We start from the raw sequence: 21,714 nt of genomic DNA on the forward strand, positions 1-21,714 counted from the left end.
AGCATCTTGCATTCTTCCTGATTTACAATAACCGTTGATTAACGCGTTGTATGTAATCACATTTGGAGTAATACCCTTCTTTAGCATTTCTTTAAAATACATAAATGCCGACTCTACCCTTCTGGTAACCGCGTGAGCATGGATCATCACGGTATAAGTCACAACCGTTGGATTCACCCCTTTCGTTTCCATTTCGTACAACAAGTCTTTAGCTTTTCGAATATTTCCCAAATCTAAATAAGAACATATTATGCTCGTGTAAGTCACGTGATCCGGAACAAAACCGTTACTAACCATCTCTTTTAATAACATATTAGCGTCTTCAACGTTTGCAGCCTTACAAAGACCGTGTACAAACACGTTATACATGATTAAATTAGGCATAAAACCCTTCTCCAACATTTCTTCTAGCAAACTAAAAGCTCTCGATGTATCACCAAGTTTTAACTCTCCCACTATACGAGTCGTATAAGCGTAATGATCCGGTTTCAACCCGCGGGCCAACATCTCATCAAACGTTTCTTTAGCCATGGTCAAATCACCCATCCGGTAACAACCGTTGACCAATATTGTATAAGTGTAAACGTCTGGATCAAAACCAATATTGACCATTTCGCCCTTCAACTGTCTCGCTTTTTCCAAATTCCCGTTCACACATAGCCCTTGCATAAGGGTATTAAACGTAATCATTGTAGGAAAAAGATTTATACGTCTTAACTCGTATAACAACAAGAAAGCCTCGGTTATCCGCCCCAAAAGACTATACCCGTAAATCAAAATGTTAAATGAAACTATATCTGGCATTATATTCTTCTTAAACATACTCGAATATTGTTTCCTAGCGTTAAAAACCCGACCTTGTTTGCATAAACCATACATGAGAATATTATACGTATACACACTCGGTGAAGCTCCCGCTACACTCATTTCTTCAACAAGATTAAACGCTTTAACAATCAACCCTTTTTCACAATACCCGCGAATCAAAGGATTGAAAGTGTAAGATGAAGCCTTCAACCCCAAACCCGACATCTTCGAAATCATCTCTTTCGCTTGCTCGAAATCACCCGCTTTAACCAAACCACTAATTAACGCGTTATACGTAACATCGTTCGGTGCACACCCTCGCGTTTGCATCTCTTCTAAAAGACTTAACGCCTGATCAATCGCACCCTCTTTACAATACGAATCCAACAACGTATTGTATGTTACAATATTCGGTTTAATCCCGGACTCGTTCATCAAACTATATATCTTGTTTCTTCGACTAACTAGCTTCTTATTCCGTAAAAGCTTCAAAACCCGATTGCAATTCTTGACGTCCGGCAAAAGGTTAAATCTAATCATCTTATTAAACACTAACAAACATTTTTCGACGAGTAAATTCTTAACTAAAAAAAAGAGCATATAGTCGAACATGTTATCTGCAACATTTGGATTCATCTTTTTATCAAACAAATCATCCAAAACCCGATCAAAATCCAGACAAACCACCCGTTCCATAACCGGGTACGCCCGATTCATCAAACCGGCTTCCGCAAGGATCTCAAGAACGGCGATAACCGAGCAATTCGACACGCGAACACCTTGTTGTCTAGTAACCCAATAAAAAACCCTAATTGCGATTCTGGGTTGGTGTCTAATGGAATAAAGAAGCTTAGTGAGCAAATGGGGTTGTGTGATTAGTGGGTTTAGGTGTTTCTGTAATGGGGTTTGTGTTAATTTTGTCTGGTGTGAAAACGCCCAATTTGTAGATGAAATTAGGGTTTTCTTGAAATGGGTATTGGTGGGTGATTGGTGGTATGAGTTGATTGATGATAATAAGAAGGTTAATCGGACCTTGGTGACGATGGATCTTGAAGATCTAACATGGAGGGTCATTGAGATTCATTCATGTGAATTGATTAATTGATTGAATGAATATGAATTGAATTGATTTTTGAATGAAATTAGGGTTTTGAATGAATATGAATTGAATTGATTTTTGAATGAAATTAGGGTTTTGAATGATGGATTGACGTAGATGAATCCATTGCCACCAGTGACTAGTGGACGGCGGCTGGTGTTGTGTTTAGTATAGTAGAGACTGGTGATTGTGATTATGATAAGTTAATGGCTTTTTGTAATTTGGACACTAAAGTTTAGTTTTTTATGTTTGTAAAATAGTAGTCACAGGTTTTAATCTAAGCGATTTGTTTGATTGCGACTTGATGTTTATGGAAAACGAGGCGGATTTGTTTATAGCAGTATTCCGGTTTAGTGACTCGATTTGAAAAAAAGTTGTATTAGTATTTAATTGCAACACTTTTGAAACTGAATTACGTACCACCATTCTACGAGATCTTTTTTTTTGAAGTGTTCATGCCTTTATAACGGCCATGTGATGGGGTAAGGGTGTAAGGGCTTTATCCACCTGTATAGTGCTCTACAACGTCCCATTCCACATGGTCTTAGTAGAACTCGACAATCGTGTTTGGCCAGCACCCGTCACTTGCCGTGTGTGAAGTTTGGTGACCAGGATCGATAAACACAAAACGACGTTTTAGATCATAGACTCGATCTTTGTAATTCTCATTAGCTCGAAAATTACAATGCTTAAACTCTTGATGATATAACCCACAAACTCGGGTATATATACTAGTTTAAACATGAAAACCTATCCTTATCATACTCAAACACTAATTGGTAAAAACAAATCTAAATAATAATTAATAATTAAATTCCTTGTTGTCAAGTCAACAAGTCATTTGCTCGACTTGTTCACCAAGTAATTTATTCCATGTAAATCAAGTCACGTGCTCAACTTGATAAACAAGACACGAACTCATCATAAGCTCGATGAGTTGAATGCTATATAATGAAAATATTGTCTACCTCTATATGGCAAGACTACTTCACATCATATGGTGTAACCATTCTAACACCTATGGTTATTACTCAGTTTCTAGCTTCTTACAAATGGATCCATTATGAGAATTTACTAAATGTTTAAAAACTCCCTATGGTTGTGTTTCAGTTTCTAGCCTCTTACAAACGGACTCATGATGAGAATATACTAAATGTTTAAAAACTAAGAGATTTGGTCCGTGCTTTGCATCGGGTTTAAGTTACTTGAGCGGCTTTTTAACCACCTTGCAACAGACAAAACCTTTTTTTGTTGCGTACTTATTATAGCATGAAATAGAAAACCCAAAATTTACATCATAATAAGGCAAAAAGGGTATCTAAACGTATTGAAATGTTATTATATTTATTAAAATGTATATATCATCAAGTCTTCCGTTGCCAAAAACTTTGAAAAACCAACACACAAATCTCCAAGATGTGCAAGTCTGGCAAACGGACGCAGTGTGCAATGCACAAGGGCAATTAAAAACTTTAAAAGTGTCAAAAAGTCTGAGAATGTAATTCAACTTATGGAGCAAGAAACCTGAATGTACAACATGATCAAAATAAACACGATCTAGTAATCTTTTGACGATGATTCATAAAGCAACTTCTCCTTCATCTACAAGCAACTCCTGAAAACATCAAAGACAAATGATTAGTTTCCAAAATCTTCTTAAAAACCATACAAATGTGACAATACTACTATTTTAAAGTGTAAACGAGTCGAGCTGCTCGTGAACTACTCGAGAACAGCTCACTAATAGATGAGCCGAGCTTAAAAAGTATCTAGCTCATTTTATAATCGGGCTTGAATATGCGCTTCATATAGCAAGCTTGGCTATGCTCGCAAGCCTAAAAGTATCTAGCCCGTTTAATAATCGAGCTTGAATGTATCTTATTTGTATTTTTTTTTTGAATGACCAACTAAGTAACGCCGGATACTCCGTACGCGGCCCCCCCATTGGCTAAAGGTAGCCCAAGCCGGCCACTAGTCCCGACGGATGGAGCCCCTAACGGTCCACCTATTGAGGAATTCACCGGATAAAACCCGACCCTCACGCCCGCCAAATGGCACGACAACGAGGAGCCGGTAAAACCGGGTGAGATCAGGACTCGAACCCTGCAAGGGTTCATCCCTCATATCTCCCATATAAATTGGTGATAGTGAGGTTTGAACCCCCTACCTCTCACTAGTAAAGTGAGTGCTCTACCATTGAGCCACATCCAATTTGTATCTTATTTGTATAATCATATAATATATCATAGTTATAAATTTATATAAAACTAATTACATATAACAAAACTTAATGAGCCCAAGCTTTAGATATAGAGCTCGAAATAAGCTCGGGATCGGGTCATTTACATTGCTAGTACTATATTAGTACCTTTTTCCTTGCAGCCACAGAGTGAAAAAGCCTTCCTTTCTTCTCCCTTTGGCACTCTCCACAAAAGCTTAAAAACTCTTTCTTGTGCTTTTTCAGCTCCCTAAATACAGAACTGCAATAAAAATGCTTTGTATTAGGTAAGTAATATAAAAACCGACAAAAATGCAAATTGACATGTTCATAAGTAAACGAATCACGTACCTTCTACACCACAAGAGTAAATTAATTCTATGCCCAGATGTAGTGGCTCTGGCACCATGTCTATGACGACCCCGATGAATAATTGCACGACCAGGGACATGAGAGTAATCGAAAATTTCCTGTTATTAATAAATGCATGAATTATTAATTTATTATATAATTTAACTAAAAAGTTGAGATAAATGTAATAACTATCCAACATTGAGTGGTTCGCATATGTTGCCCCAGAACCGAACACAAAAGAAAAAACACAAGAGGAGTTTGACCAAACACTGACCAAGCCTTTCGCATTTAATAAACCGAAAATTAGAGTACACCATAATCAAGAAACGAAATTAAAACCATAATCTAAATCCCGAAATAATAAATCTCCATAAACAAAATAACCCAAAAGAAACTAATAATAAAAAACATCCAGAAGATTCTTAAGCCAACTCGGACTCCAGCCAAGATTTTTGACCTGTTACACATGTGAACCCATACGATCTCATCCCTACTTTCTTTGCAAGCATTTGGTGAAAATTCTTCACAAAAGAACTGATTTTAGTATTGTCAAGCATACCTTCTTCATGCATTCATAACAAGAGCTAGCCATATGATGTATTATTTAGTTTCAGAAGCGAAGATTCTTGTTAGACCTTCGTTGTGCATTTTTATGTTGCTGTTGGCCAAAAAGGTATTTGCACGTTCCATGCAAACGAGGAACTCAAAAAAGAAAAGAAGGTAGACGATGAGCTCCTAAAATCCATTGAAAACTCTCATGATTTCAATTGCCACATCACATTGTTTTTTTTTTCAAAACACTACACATCTTCATCACGGTGCTTAAACAAGCCTCGGGAGATTGTGGAGTGTCTGGGAAAGCAGTCTCCCGTTCATCTTATAGCATTCCATAATCGTCAGACGCTCACTTAAGCACTATGATGGCCTGTAGTGTTTGGATAAAACAATGATGTGAAAGCTTGAGTTTTCAATAGGCAGTAAGATACTAACCATTTATCTCTTTTCCTTCCTCGGGTCTCCTCATCCTTGAACTTGCAAATACCTTGTTGAGCAAGACCATAAAGATGGTCAACAAACGACTTATCAGTGTCTTCCCAACTGAACCTTATGGAGTACACAGCGTGTAGCTCTTGTTGTGAATGCATGAACTTGAAGAAGCTATTGAGGGTATACTTGTCGAAGATACTATAAAGTCAATTCTTTCTTGAAGAGATTTTCACCAAATTGAATGGTTAAAATTTAAACTGAAAAATGTATATTAAGATAAGAGATAAAATTAAGTTTTATATAATTTTGGAACTAAAGAGGTAGATTGTGACATGCAAAGCCCACCGAAACATTAAGAAAACTTAAGCCTAAGAAAAAGCCCCCCCCCCCCCCTTCTCTCCCAATTAAAAGCTTTTACTTTTATCCTACGTCTACACAAATTAAAACTTAAAATTTCCTGTGATCAATGGGATTTGGGAAAGCAATAAAAGAAACTAGTATTATACATAACTTAACATGTGATGAAAGGTGTACCATCATGTAGCATGTTAAACAGTTTATATACTAGAATGAAATATAAGGTGAAGTTGGTTAACATTTTACTCTATTCATATAATGTAACAAAAAACATAATTGCGTACCTCGGGATGTGTTTCAGTATTCACATGTTTCTCACATCGCAAACCTCTGAAAAACAGTTCCCCGCCTGAAAACTGCTTTCCCAAACAAACATTCAAAGTCACCTCAGAGTCGTCCACATGGAAACCTAAAATGAGATAAACCAATATACATACATATATAAATGTTAAAAATCAACTAAATCGTGAGAACTTTGACCACTGAAACAATAACAAGACTAAATATAGAATTAAATACTTGAGTACTGTTCTTATAAACCTAATAACAAACGGCACAATTTTTAGAGAGTTTGTCTAAAATACCTACCTACTGAAATGACTTGTTGCCTCAAATAAAAGTAAGCACTAATTTTAAACAAACAAAACAGAATCTATAAAGCAGGAACTTATCACATACCCAACTCAACATCTCTATCCATGCCATACTCCACAACAAATCCGTGATGAGAATCAAGAGAGAATCCACCAACATCAGGGAAGTAAACTGCACAGATTTTAGAAGCAGGACAATAATAAGAGTCATGTCGGGTTATTTTTAACTAATGTTAAAAGCTTTTATAAAAGAATTTACTCTTTGAGATATGGCGGATGAAGTCTTCCATTAACTTATCAAGTGTGCCTTGCATGCCGAAGTCATCAAGAACAACCCCAAACTTGTTCATTGTATTCGGTCGCATGATTCTGAACTTTGTTTCGTGAACCCACTTTTCGAAATTTTCCACCTGAGCAATTAGAATTTCATAAGAAAAACATAAATTTTAAAGTACACGATGACAACATAGGAATATAAACCTCGCTTAATAACATTTCACAGAAACGTGGCTGCAGCATATCAAATGTGTAGACTCCAGGAGCAGGTTCATTTATTATGCTTTTAATACTTTCATCTTTGTTCTTTTCAAGGGCACTGAAGGCCCTCGCAAATGATGGAACGAAAAACATTGAAGAATTTATTGTATAAAGTTCTCTGTAAAGAGGCTGAAAATTAACAAAACAATCAAGAAAACATATGCATATCAGAATAAACTCAAATGAAAAAATAGAAGTTAGTCATACCAAACTAGATACTTGTGTATATTGTTGAATTGTACCTGATAATTGGATACAATTTTTTGTCGGTACTCTTTATGCTTTTGCTCCTGTTAAAATTGAAACAAAGAAAAGATAATTAACAAGTTATTATTAATTTACCACAATTATTGTTTGATATAAGAAAGACCAAATTTAAATTGATCACTCCGAACTCATGTTTTGATGTAAAATTATCAATGAATTCTGCAAAAGTAAAAGCTAATAACCAATCTGCATGTATTTTACCCAAGGCTGTAAACGAAACGAACCGCACAAAACCTTGTTTGTGTTCATGACTTCGTTCATTAAGAGTTTACCAGACTAAAGAACAGTTCACCAACACATAACTGAACAAAATTTCTTGCTTGTGTTCATTCATTAAAAAATAACTTTGTTCCTTATCGTTCGTTAACTTTAAACACAAAACGACATAACTACATAAAATGATCACGGATAAACATGTATAAATTTGCAGATAGAAAACATTTTAATCTCGAATATGATACATAACTAGCCAAAACATACATCAAGTTAAGTACTTAGAAAAAATTAACCGAACAAGCATAAACAAATGTAAATGAACTTATATGAACGAACATTCATGAACATGTTACCGAACGTTCACGAACACAATTGAACAAACGCAACCATTCATGCATGTTCATTTAATTAATGAACAGAATTCCTTGTTCATGTCCGTTCAGTAATTAAACAAACAAACTCCCAGTCAAACGGTTCACGAACTGTTCACTCGTTTACAGCCCTAATTTTTACCATTCTAGGTTAGATTTTAATCACTTCAATTACCTAACTGGTTTCAATTTCTTCAACAAATTAAGCACAACATAACTAGGTTCTGTATGCTACATATGTAAATCGAACTCTAAAACAAATCTATTTCCAAAAGTTAAACTTCATTCCTGTTAATTGAATGGAAGATCAGGACAATTAAACGAACGCGACCTTTGTTCATCTTCATTCGTTTAATAAACAAACAAACTCCACGTGAAACAGTTCACAAACTGTTCACTCTTTACAGCCCTACTTTTACCATTCTAGGTTAGATTTTAATCACTTCAATTACCTAACTGTTTTCAACCTCTTCAAAATTTAACCATGACATAACTAAATTCTGCTAATATTTTACTTGGTTTACATAATTCAAGCTTCAACGCACGCAAGCATATTCAAATTATCCAGATACCTAACTAATTTGTGTTCTATATGCTACATACACGCAAATAAAACCCTAAAACAACTTAATTTCCAGAATTCAAACTTCATTCCCATTAATTATACAAACGCGACCTTTGTTCACGTTCGATCATATATTTAATCGAACAGAATTCCTTGTTCATGTTCATTCATTTATTAAACAAGCAAATACAAATGAACTCTGCTCGCTCCTTTGCAGCCCTAACTTTACCATTCTAGGTTAGCTTTTAATTGCTACATTACCTAACTGTTTTCAATTTCTTCAGCAACTTAAGCACAACATAATTCAAGCTTCAGCACACAAAAACAATATCAAACTATCCATGTACCTAGCTACTTCATATTCAATATACCACATATACACAAATCAAACCCTAAACCACTTCAATTTACATAATTCAACCTTCATATCCGTAATCAACAATCCAATTCATAAAACTACAACATATTCTCACCCGAGTACGTTCTCCTTCGGTCGGATACCGCCGCAATATATCCCTCATGGCCTCATGTACCTATACTTCGTCGAACAATTCACAAACTGTTCGCTCGTTTACAGCCCTAACTTCACCATTCTAGGTTAAATTTTAATCACTTCAATCACCTAACTGTTTTCAATTCCTTCAACAATTATACACAACTTAACCATATTATGCTAAAAATCCACAGAGTTTACATAATTCAAGCTTCTACACACGCAAACATAGTCAAATTATCCAGATACCTATCTAATTTGTGTTCTATATCTATATGCTATACGCGCAAATCCAATCCTAAAACAACCAACTTTCAGAATTCAAACTTAATTTTGTTCACATTCGTACGTATACTTAATCGAACAGAATTCCCAGTTCATGACTTCATGTTCATTCATTTATTGATAATTAAAGAAGCAAACACAAACAAACTCCCCATCGAACGGTTCACAAACTGTTCGCTCTTTTACAGCCCTAATTTTATCATTCTAGGTTCGATTTTAATCATTTCAATCACCTACCTGTTTTCAATTTCTTCTTCAACTTAAGCACAACATAATTCAATCTTCAACACACAAAAACAATATCAAATTATCCATATACCTAACAACATGTATTCAAATCAAACCCTAAACCACTTCAATTTCCATAATTCAACCTTCATAACCACAATCAACAATCCAATTCACAAAACTACCACATATCCTCACCCGAGTACGATCGCCTTCGGTCGAATACCGCCGCAATATATCCCTCATGTACTTATACTTCGTATCTCGCGGCACATCAAGCAGATTCGGCGGCAAGTACCGTTCGAGTGAGCTGAACAGAAGCGGAGTGAACTCCATACCTAGATCATCGTAGTTATCGGCCCGGTGGTCTTGGTTAGGGTTCAATCGGAGCCGGTAGTTGGCGTTTGATGGTGCCAGTCCGCCGCCGTGACCGCCACCGTTCGTGACGGTGACGTTCGCCGGTGACGATGGCGGTAACGACGGATCGCTTCCACGATCAACGGCCATTGATGCAGAGAGAAGCTAGGGTTTGTAATTTGGGGGTTTTGTGGTTGGTAGGTAGGTAGATAATAAAATGGTGTGGTTTAAAGATTATTATTATTATTATTATTATTATTTATAAAAAGTATTCTGAAATGAGTATTTTAAAACGGGTATTTTATAAAATCCGACCCGGGTTAACTAAGCCGAGTTTGATTTGGTTAACCGAACCGGAATGGAGATTGTTGAAACTTGAAAGTCGTGATGTAAGTCGAAAGTGATGGATTAATATGTGATACGAATCTACGATTATGATTAAAGTTGAACGAAATAGTTTAAATGTTATATGAGTAAAGAATGATTCGTTACTACTAACTACTAAATCCTAATTAATAAAATTACAATTTGGAAAGTGTAGATGATTCCTACGGTATGTTATAATATACTTTTTTAAAGCATGTGATATAAGTGGTCTTTAAAACTGTGTATTTTATTTTTTATTTTGCTTTTAATTTAGTTCGCTAAATCTTGATAAATGATGGTTTTACATATTTACTTTTTGGTTAAACGTTTTCTAAAAATTTGCTATAACTCGCCGTCTCAAGGTGGTATCTCTTACTAGTGGTGGTCATTTGTATATTGGTCTTCTTTTATTTGTCAAACTAATCATCATATAATAGTTAAGATACTGTAAGCCCTTCGTTGTAATGATATAAACATTTGATATAAGTAGGTGGATGGTTAGTGTTGTTGTGCATGATGGGGCCCAAAGTCTATAATACCACTAGACAATGTTAAGACCAATTTTATGATGCAATTTTTAGGGTATAATTATGTATTGTCGTTGTCTTTACGAGATTTAACAGTTTTTTAACAGTTTTGATGATAAAGTTGTTAAAATCGTTGAAAATGCAAACAAAGCCTTATGACGAAATGATCTTGTACACACTTGTTAGTCTGACAATGATACATCATCATACACATTATCACGTACATGTTGTGTGAAATATAACTTGATTACTTAAATGTCATGTATAATAGTTTTATATGGACCATCAAAGCAATCATGTTTGTAAATAGTTACGCATGGGCATAATTAATTACGTATAACCAAGACTAACTCAACAACATAGTTGTGTGTTCACTTAAATTCATTATCCCTTTTTCTTACATGAAACACGTTCTTAAATCCAATGTATACAAAATTATTATCATGCATCAATGTAAATTGTTTAAATCCAAGAAAGTGGGTCGTTTTTGCCGACTTAAAATATATACGGTTCGATTTGACAGTTTACGGTTTGAAATTTGAAACCAACTATTCAACAATGTTTTACTTTTTTTATTTTAGAAATTTCCCCTTAATACATGTGGATTACGCAGGGTCTAGCCAGGGACCGGCCCTTGGGGGTGGCAGGGTGGTCGACGGCCACATGGCCGACACCCCGCTAGTCCCGATTTTTTTTATATAAATTATATGTATTTTTATTAAACACAATATGCATATTTAATGTTTAAATCCGGTTACATAACCACTAGCTTGGTCTAGTGGTAAATAAGTATTACTCCCAACCAAAAGGTTATGGGTTATAGTCTCGTTTGAGACATGTTTAATCCTATTTTTATACAAAAGTTTTTTACACATGTCATATTATAAACAAATAAACCTAAACCTATATAAAAATGAAATAGTTTAAACCCAACAAAACACTCATTTTACTTAAAGCTCAAAAAAAAATTGGTTTCGGCCCAAAATTTTTATTGCTTTCTCTGAGCCGGCCCTGGGTCTGCCTCTACTCATTCTCCTTCATCTATGAGGGCTTTCACTATTGTAACAAACATATTCTCCCACCTTCTCTTTAAATGCACAAATCATCTTTATCTCACCTCCCTTATCTTATCAGTTATACTAGTCATCCATAATCTTTGCCTAAAAACCTCGTTTCCATATCCTTGATGCAGTTGTATACCACTTATTTAAAACACCACTGCTTTTAGAATTCAAACTTTGATAAGATAAAAACACCATGCATACTGAAGAGGTAGGTCCCAGCAGAGACCAGTTGGTCCCGCAAGACTCACCTTGAACAGGGACGTCTGCGCAAAGGCCATCTGCTCCCGCAGGACCCACCATGCTCATAGGATCTTACGCGCAGTACACAAGCTGAACACGCAGGGAAAGCCTCCCAATGGTGAAGTACCCCGCCTGTTCCCGCAGTTGCGGATACAAGCCATCAGGGAAGGCTACCCGCAGACAGCAGGGCTACACGCACAAGACACTAGCTACTTCAGTAGTCACATGAAGGAATGAGCAAGGCGGGAACAATCCCGCCTAAATGAGCCAGTCTGATTCTGAAAGATCTTTTGTACCATACCTACCAAGGTATGGATAGGACAGACGATCTGACCAGAACAGCCCATGAGCCAATCACAGGGTGACAGCTCATCGACAACAGGGCGAGAAGGAGCACCCTCTAGTACTGTTTGTCACTATTAGCCGCTGCCTACTCACCAACCCTTACTGAGGAGCATGCGCGGCCTACAGTTGGTGGAATAGTGTTACTGTTGGCCGTAACCTATTCACCAACCAGCATGGCCTGCGTACAATCCACAGTAAGTGGGACGTGCATAATCTACAGTTGGTGGAATAGTGCAGCCGACTTTGTTACTGTTGGCCGTAACCTACCCACCAACCAGTATGGCCTGTGCATAGTCCACTGTTGGTTGAACAGGAATACTATTCAGCCGGCTGTACCTTCTAGGAAACCTACCTTCGGCTATAAATACTCCAATATCTTGGAATGGTAAGATCATCTGCTATCCAGTTATCTAGCAATCTCTTAATATACACTTATATTCAGAGCAACCTAGTCTGATTCTCACGCCGGAGGGTGGTCACAAGGAGGAACCCCCCCCTTCTCAGTGACGAGCTTACGGTGTTTGTTTTGCAGGTCTCCTGAAGAACAGCCTTCTCAGCTAGACCTCATCCGTGGGAAACATTACTTAACCCCCAGATTATCTATAATCTGTACAGGGTCACTTAGTGTTTCTTCAATGGCGCCATCCGTGGGATAAAAGCTAGAACTACTTTAGTTTTTTCACAATTTCTGAAGAAATGGTTAACGTTACTCCGGTTCAAAGGCCAGTAACCGACCAAGAAACCCCGGTAACAACCCCAGCAACTGGGGGGAACACCGGCGGTTATACAATACTTACGAACACTACCCCGACTACCCAAGCCGGGGCAAGTGGAGTAAATATTCCATTGGGGTTCTCCGATACCCAACTGGAAAAACGAACGAAGGTTCCTCGCCAAACACTAGATCAAGTTAAGGCGTGGGCCGAAGCACGGCAAAGAGAATTCCAAGCCGAATTGGACGAACGCTTGCGTTCAGTCCAACAGGCTGACGAATTCGCCAGTACTCGCCAACACCTCAATATGAGCAGTGACTGCGAGTACTCAGACGACGAGTTGGAATCCGACACCGACGCGAACCCTCGCCCTAAGGCGAAAGGGAAGCGTAAGGAAACGGACGTCCAACCAAAAAGGAATTTTGGGGAAGCCTTTAAACCAATCGTGGAAAGAAACCCGCGTGACTTTTCCAAAACCTTTAGACCAACTGCTACAAATGCAGGGAAGTCAAAGTTCGCAAGGGACATTGCGGAAGCAATCGCCCCGAGAAGTGCCAAACAAATGTCCAACATTGGCACTTACGATGGTCTATCCGACCCAGATGACCATTTGAACAGGTTCATTGCGGGGGCTACCGTCAGCAACTGGACGGAACCCACGTGGTGCTACATGTTCCAGATGACTCTGGTCGGAGCGGCCAGGGCATGGTTCGATCGTTTACCGATCCACCACATATATGACTGGGCGGACTTTCAGAACAAGTTCAGCCAGCATTTCAGCCAACAGAGGAAGTACACTGAAGAGCAGTGGACGATCCTTAACTGCGTGAGAGAGGAGGATGAATCTCTACTAGACTTCATCACTCGCTTCAACTCCAAAAAGCTTAGTCTCGGCAACATAAGTGAAGATCTGGTTCGCGCCGCCTTCATCCAAGGCGCCGAATACCCAGAACTTATCCGCACATTGACGGGTAAGGATGACATGCCATCAACTTGGGATGCCATCATGACGGCGGCAAAGCGCTTTGCCGAGACGGAAAAGCAACTGGGAAGAGATCTTCCCCAGAGTACACACCTCTACACGCAGAGGACCAGAGAGAACAATGTCCGGATCGCCCGGCAGAACAAAAAGAGGAGGCTAGGTATTTGGCAGTCAAGGGTAAACTTTGACACCTCATCCAGCTCTCGCCCTCTTGTTGGCGGAAGGGACAACACACACCCTTCAAACCGAAAACACCGGTGGACGCCACTCACGAAGAGCGTCACGGAGATATTTGCCACGGAAAAATTGCCATGGCCTAAAGCCCCATTGATCCGGCAGAAACCTAATGCGGATCAAAGCAAATCCTGTGATTTCCACGGGACAAAGGGTCATGGTACTGAAGAGTGCACATCCTTGAAGGATATTATTGAGACATTTGTCAAGGACGGAAGGCTTGCACATCTTGTGGCATCGATCAGGAAGGGAGGAAGGAATGACAACCGGTACAGAGGTAACGGACGAAAGCCCGTCGATATCAGCATCAACATGGTTCATGGCAAGGTCAGAGGAAGAAAAAGACGGGTGGCAGAACCATGCGCGTGGAAAGAAGCTGAGGTGCGCTTCCCGCGAGTGCCAGGAGGCCCCAGCAAAGAAGGCCCCATCGTCATCAGAAGCCAGCTGGGGCACTACATCACTTCACGCACTCTTGCTGACAACGGCGCTTCGTCGACAGTGATGTACAGACAGTTCTTTGATAAGCTGGATGATGAAGACAAAGAACGCTTGGAAACGGTCTACGCTTCAATGGAAGGGTTTGACGGGAGTACAGAAACACCCCTGGGTATCCTATCTTTCCCCGTTACTCTTACTGATGGGAATCATTCACGCACAGAAGACGTGGATTTTGTCGTAATGAAAAAGCCACATCATACGTACGACATCCTATTCGGAAGAGACGGGATGGCAAGATTCAACGCCGTGGTATCGTCAGTCCATGGCATGATGGGATGGCCAACAGCTAAGGGTGTAGCAATGATCTCTGGCATTCCCCAGGTATGCATTGCATCTGTTTCATCTAAACCCAAACCGAAAAAGGCTAAACCAACCATCACTGAACCAGAAAAATGGGCCTTCAATGGCAAATACCACGACCAGGCCGTTACCATTGGACCAACAATCGTTGATCCCACCCGCACCTTACTCAAACGCTTACTGCAGAAAAACGCTGACATCTTTGCGTGGGCACCAGCTGACATGACTGGTGTACCCCGAAGTAAGGCGGAGCATAAGCTCAAATGCGATCCAGCTGTTACGCCAATCGTACAAAAGCGCAGAGTAATGGGGCCTGAACAAACTAACGCGTGTAGAACCCAAGTCAAGGAACTCCTTGACGCAGGCATCGTACGCGTTAGTAGATATCAAACATGGGTTGCAAATCCCGTAATGGTACCGAAGAATGACAAACAATGGCACATGTGCATAGATTTCAAAGATTTGAACAAAGCATGCCCCAAAGATTGTTATCCGTTATCAGAAATTGATCTCAAAGTGGATTCGTTGGCACCATTCCGCCTTAAATGCTTCTTGGATGCGTATAAGGGGTACCACCAAATCCACATGGCCATTGATGACCAGGACAAAACCGCATTTCGGACGCCCGATGGTACATTTTGTTATAAAATGATGCCATTCGGACTTAAGAATGCAGGGTCCACGTACCAACGACTAATGGACAAAGAGTTTCATGCCCAAATCGGGAGAAACTTGGAAGTCTATATGGATGATTTGGTCATCAAAAGCCTCGAGCCTGAGGCGATGTTGAAAGACATTGAAGAAACTTTCAACACGCTCCGAAAGATAAACATGAAGCTCAACCCGAGCAAGTGTTCATTTGGGATGGAAGAAGGGAAGTTCTTGGGAGTCATTGTTACTAAAGATGGCTTTAGAGCGAACCCTGAAAAGGTCGAAGCCATTGTTAAAATGGAATCACCCACCACCATCAAACAGGCTCAGACACTGAATGGACGACTAGTCGCACTTAATCGCTTCTTGGCAAACCATGCAGATAAGTCGTTTCCTTTCGTGTCAACATTGAGAAACTGCTTGAAGAAAACGCACTTCCGCTGGACACCAGAAGCGGAAGCAGCTTTTCAGGAGATTCGGTCACGCCTGATCGAACTCCCAACACTTACAGCACCACAAGCGGGAGAGGAGTTAATCCTATACCTTTCCGCAACAGATAGAGCAACCGGGGCAGTCCTGCTAGTAGAACGAAAGGGTATCCAGATGCCAATCTATTATGTTAGCCGTGTACTAACAGACGTAGAAACCCGGTACTCTACCCTCGAAAAATTAGTCTTAGCACTTATACATGCTTCACGCAGGTTAAGACGATATTTCCAGGGCCACCCAATCACCATTCTCACCAACTTCAAACTCTCAAACGTTCTAGGCAAACCCGAATTATCGGGACGTCTAGCCAAATGGGCAATTGAATTGGGAGAATATGCAATTAAGTACAAGCCAAGACCAGCCATAAAAGGCCAGGTCCTGGCCGATTTTATTGCAGAAGTCCCCGCTTCGCGGGAGAAAGAGTGCCAGGAGGAGGCTCAACCCTCCCCAGCACAGGACGTCAATGATGTCTGGCGACTCTATACTGATGGAGCAGCCAGTAACGAGGGTTCAGGCGCAGGGTTAAAATTAACCAACCCAGCGGGCCAAGAATATACTTACGCTATTCGGCTGGACTTTCCAAGTACGAATAACGAAGCCGAATATGAAGCATTCTTGGCCGGTTTGAGAATTGCGCGTAAGATGGGAGTGAAAAACTTGGAAGCCCACGTGGATTCCATGCTGGTGGCCAACCAAATAAATGGAACATACACGGCTGTGAACGACACCATGGCCCTGTACCTCGCCCAGGCAAAAACCCTTATGCGTGATTTTAGTGATTGTAAAGTCATACATGTCAAGCGCAGCGAAAACAAATCTGCGGATGCGTTAAGCAAGCTTGCATCACTAGCCTTCACCCACCTGGGAAAGGACATCCGCATTGAACTCCTCGAAGCGCCATCAGTCCCGCACAAGGAAATTTGTGTCATCCAAACCAGTACAGAAACGTGGATGACACCAATAATAAATTACCTTGCAGCAGGAATACTACCAGAGTCAAAAACACAGGCAAGAAAACTACGCTGTAAAGCACTGAATTATCAACTCGTCAATGACATCCTTTACAGACGTAACTTTCTTGGCCCACTCTTGAGATGCGTGGACAACCAAGATGCCAACTACCTCCTAAGGGAAGTACACGAAGGCATCTGTGGGGTACACGCAGGTCCCCGCGCTGTTGTAGCCAAGCTAAACAACGCGGGATACTTTTGGCCAGGGATGCATACGGATGCACTGGCATACATCAGAAAATGCAGGTCTTGCCAGCTTTACGCACCTAACACGCATCGCCCGAAAAACGAACTGGTTCCAGTTACTTCTTCGTGGCCATTTCAGAAGTGGGCCATCGATGTGACAGGCCCATTTCCTACAGCAGCAGGAAATGTTCAGTTCCTAGTGGTAGCCATCGACTACTTCACCAAGTGGATAGAAGCAAAACCTTTAGCCCAAACAACCGCAAAGCATATCAAAAAATTTATTTGGGAATTTATAATTTGTCGTTTTGGACTTCCACAGAATTTGGTGAGCGATAACGGCACCAACTTTGCTGACAAAAAGCTACAACAGTGGCTAAAAGAACTTCAAATCACCCACACATTTACCTCAGTGGCACACCCGCAAGGAAATGGTGAGGTGGAAAGAGCAAATAAAAGCATCGTCGAAGGCATAAAGAAAAGACTCTTGAAACACAGATCCGGCTGGGTGGACGGGCTTCCGCACGTCCTTTGGGCAAACAGAACGTTGAAGAAGGCCAGTACGGGAGAAACCCCGTTCAGCCTCACTTATGGCACTGAAGCCATGGTCCCGGTCGAAATTGGTCTACCCTCACCAAGGGTCTTGAGTCAGCCAGAAGACAATGATGCGGAAAGACGGTTGGATCTTATGCTAACCGAGGAACGCAGAGACTTAGCCGCAGTGCGTGAAGAGAACTACAAACGACAAATGCAAAAGTACTACAACACGCGGGTAAAACTCTGCAACTTCAAGGAAGGAGACTACATACTGCGTAACAACGAGGCTTCGAACCAAGAACGCCCAGGAAAGTTGGCCCCGATCTGGGAAGGGCCATACGTTATCAAACAGGTTCTGGGAAAGGGCGCATACCGGCTCGAAAGGCTCGATGGCACTCCCATCCCAAGAACATGGAATGGAGCTCAATTACGCAAATGTTATATGTAGATCAATTCCAAAACTTGTAAAGAAAAGGCCAAGAGCCACTTCTAATGGAAATTATTCTCCTTTCATAATGTGTTTACCTTTATCCTTATGAACTCCCCACTGGTGCCGGTATTTACCGCATAAATGAGGAGAAGTAAGTCGTTGCGTGTGGAAGGCGGCAAAACCCGCATAAACACAACGTTAAAAATAAGGGAAACCTACACGCAGGTATGATGTAAGTAAAGTTTAGCCATCTTTGTAAGTGCAAGTGACGGTCTTATCCGCACAATCACAAATAAGGAAGCAAAACTTCAAACTATCATCTACCACGTTCAAAGGTTATCCTAAAAAAAAAAAAAAAAAAAATAATACTTAGAAATAAGGATAAAGAAAACCTACACGCAGGTCAGGTATGGGTAAAGTTTAGCCATCCTACCAAGTGCAAGTGACGGTTCAACCCGCACAATCACGAAAGAGGAAGCAAAACTTTAACCCACTATCAACCACGTTCAAAGGTTAACTTATCCTAAATACTTAGAAATTTCGAGGAAAAATGAGGAAAACCTACACGCAGGTCAGATGACGGTTAAAGTTTAGCCATCCTACCAAGTGCAAGTGACGGTTCTACCCGCACAATCACGAAGGAGGAAGCGAAACTTTAACCCATCATCAACCACGTTCAACAGGTTAACTTATTCTAAAAAACTTGGAAAATTGCTAACTTAAACTAAGTCATGAGCTTATAAAGCAAGGAATCCAAAGAAGGAAATAACAATCTTATCCGCAAAATGATTTATATTTCAATGATATATTACAAGAATGGCCGGGTTACTACCCGCCTGAAAGAGTAAATCTATACAAGTCTATCTTAGCAATGGAAAGGGATCTTCAGGATCAAGCTTCAGGGCCGCTTCCACTTGGACCTGCTCCGTCAGAAGAACGGGGTGGTTCGAGGAACGCTTTGAGGACAGCTAACCCATCATCAGCAGCAGCTACTTCGTCCACCTTTTCCACCACTGGATGCGGGAAGGCGGCGTATTGGTTCAATGCTTGGTCATAAATGGCTTCGGTATCCACATCGAACAAAGGGAAGTTGGAAGGCGGGACGCCTTTCTCAACAAACCCTAGACCAAGCAGGAAGCCGGCCTTTTCCCCATCCTCATGAGAAGCGTTGAGGGCTGCGGTCATAGCATCATCGTAAGAGGTCTCTGAAAAGACCCGACGCACAACCTACAAAGAAAAAATACAAGTATTAGAACCTTTTCTTACAAAAGAAAAGCGAGAAGATAAAGCTAAACATACCTGAGGCAACGCTTCTCGAAGAAGCCATTGGAGGGCAGCTTGAGCTTCGTTATGGGCGCGTTCGGCTTCGCTCTTGTTAAGGTTGGCAAGTAAAACTTCCTTTGCGGCAGCCTCTTCGACGCCCTTAAGCTTCCGCTCGGTGTGGTCAAGCACCCCTCTTTGGTCCAAGATTTCCTGGAGTTTCTTGGCATCTTCCATTGCCAAGGCATCATGAGCGCGTTGGAGAGCCTCTAATTTGGCCTTGAGCTCCTCATTCTCCACACGCAAAGGCTCAGCAATGGCTTCAGCCTTGGCAGCCCTCTCGGTTGCGTTTCGCGCAGTCTCCCTGGCCAGCCGAAGCTGTTCATTCACAGCTTGGGCAGCCTTGGAGCGGGCCTCGAGTCGCGCCTGAACTTCAACCTCGAGGGCCTTGAAGGCCTTCTCCTTGTCGGCGGCAGCTGCCGCCAGCTGTTGGTTCTCCTCCCGGAGAGCACGCGCCTCAGATACGTCCTTGGCGCGAGCTGCTTTCAACTTGTCGTTTTCACGACAAAGCAGCTCGACGCGCGGCTGCATCCGGGCTTGGAGAACCCGAAGCTCATTGGTTAGCCTACCCTCCTGGTAGCTAGCCATGGCTTCCCCCAACGCACCATGAGGAGCAGCGTGGCGAGCCCAGTCCACGCACTCCACAGGGGTACGAAGGGTTGTTCCTCGGCGTATGTTCCATCGCGGAACATACACTTCATTGGAATCCGACACTTCAAAAGAAACAAAGGCAGTAAGGAAAAGATGATAAAAAACATAAGGGAAAAAGAAAGGAACCCTACGCACCTGTAGGGTCAATGACAGGCCGATAGCCGCCAAACCCATCACCTGAACCTAAAGGAAATCCATCCAACAGGTCAGGCAGACGGGAAGGGGGCAAAGATCGGCGGGAAGCCCTGCGCGTACCTGATGGTCCGGCCGTAGGTGCCGGTGGCGCGGGCATGGTGGCAGCCGCCGTGGTCGCCGTTGTGGTCGCCGCCGCGGTCGCCGCCTCCTCAGCAGCAGCAGTAACCGCCGGCTCCGTGAAGGATGCTGTAAAAATCGCACTCACGGCCGGCGGTGACGTCATCTCGGCCGGAACAGTTGGCTCAAAGGAACGAGCAACTGGACCAGCGGATGCAGGCGCAGGCGCCTGGGTCGACGCCTCAGGAAGGCTGACCGAGCCTACCGTCATTGGCGGGGAGGTACTCCCCTGCGCTTCACCCCGCAACGCGTCAACATCCACGCATGCACAAAGAAGAAAGTGTTAGATAAATTTAAGAAGTAATAAATCTGCAAAGACATTATGATTGTACTTACGGGTTTTCTTGACCCTGAACGTACGGACGGGCGGGGAGGAACCCGATGGAGCCGGCCTCTTGGTACCGGTCACCGTCGTCTTCGTTGGTTCTCCGGAGGTAACGGTCGTAGCCTCCGGAACAGTGGTCTTCTCACCACCGGGCTTCCCCGCCACCTCTTCACTATCTGACTCCGAGTCAGATAGAACCACCGGACCAGCCGTGGAGGCCTTCTCCTTCCCTTTCCCGCCGGCAGCAGCTTTCTTCTTCCGCACCAATGGAGGAGCATCTGAGGATTCCTCAGAAGAAGACAGGTCAAGAATTCCAACAGCGGGTACAACATTAAGGGGTTGAGGAAAGAATATCGCCTTACCTGGCCGCCGGTGGCTCAGGATCTCGTGGCCCAGCGGATAGACCTCCACAAACCGATCCGCTGTTTGCTCCAGGATGGGCAACTCGCCCTCGTCCAAAGCACGAGTACCCATCCGCGCGGGACCGTCGGCTTCCCGCGGAAACAGAAGCGACTCCAAATCATTTCCCTCTGAAAGAAAAGAAACAGTTAGAAGACAAACTTGTATCAAAAAAGAAAAACAAGACATACCATAGGGAATAGAGTTCAAACCGTATTCGAGGAGGATGGGAACCAGAGACGCATCTTTCCACACCCGGCTCATCCCTAACATGACCATCCCGGACTCCGCAAACCGGTAAACCGGAGATTGGATCCGGGATATCTTCGAAAACCATTCCGCCTCCTGGTAGTTGGGGGCGTGAAGGCTCGGTATCGCTTGGCCATTTTTAAACTTCATGGCAA

General features: G+C 41.8%; 2 protein-coding genes across 2 annotated transcripts; both read right to left on the reverse strand.

Moving 5' to 3' along the window:
• Positions 1 to 3: 3 nt before the first annotated feature.
• On the reverse strand, positions 4 to 1,955 carry LOC143594201 (uncharacterized; the record flags this gene model as incomplete). Its single annotated transcript, XM_077073575.1, has 1 exon — positions 4 to 1,955. A coding segment is annotated over exon 1 (1,878 nt), but the record flags the coding sequence as incomplete, so codon positions are not given.
• A 1,515-nt stretch (positions 1,956 to 3,470) lies between these two features.
• LOC143594202 (2-oxoglutarate and iron-dependent oxygenase domain-containing protein CP2-like) lies at positions 3,471 to 9,936 on the reverse strand. The gene is made up of 9 exons (XM_077073576.1): positions 9,576 to 9,936; positions 7,195 to 7,242; positions 6,896 to 7,081; positions 6,675 to 6,825; positions 6,501 to 6,587; positions 6,107 to 6,231; positions 4,476 to 4,594; positions 4,275 to 4,386; positions 3,471 to 3,521 (listed from the first exon to the last, which is right to left on the reverse strand). Exons 1-9 carry the CDS (start codon positions 9,882 to 9,884, stop codon positions 3,486 to 3,488), a joined length of 1,173 nt encoding a protein of 390 aa, XP_076929691.1. The 5' UTR covers positions 9,885 to 9,936; the 3' UTR covers positions 3,471 to 3,485.
• Positions 9,937 to 21,714: the final 11,778 nt, after the last annotated feature.

The sequence above is a fragment of the Bidens hawaiensis genome, unplaced genomic scaffold (genome assembly GCF_021521415.1).
Source record: "Bidens hawaiensis isolate Kalapana, Puna unplaced genomic scaffold, B.hawaiensis_p1.1 tig00043320_1, whole genome shotgun sequence".
Lineage (NCBI taxonomy): Eukaryota > Viridiplantae > Streptophyta > Magnoliopsida > Asterales > Asteraceae > Bidens > Bidens hawaiensis.

Coding starts and splice junctions, on each gene's coding strand:
- LOC143594202 (XM_077073576.1), bottom strand. CDS start 9,884: ATGGCCGTTGATCGTGGAAGCGATCCGTCGTTACCGCCATCGTCACCG. Junction 4,595..6,106: donor ATACTGAAACACATCCCGAG/GTACGCAATTAT, acceptor TATTAATAACAG/GAAATTTTCGATTACTCTCA. Junction 3,522..4,274: donor CTGTGGCTGCAAGGAAAAAG/GTACTAATATAG, acceptor TGATGTTTTCAG/GAGTTGCTTGTAGATGAAGG.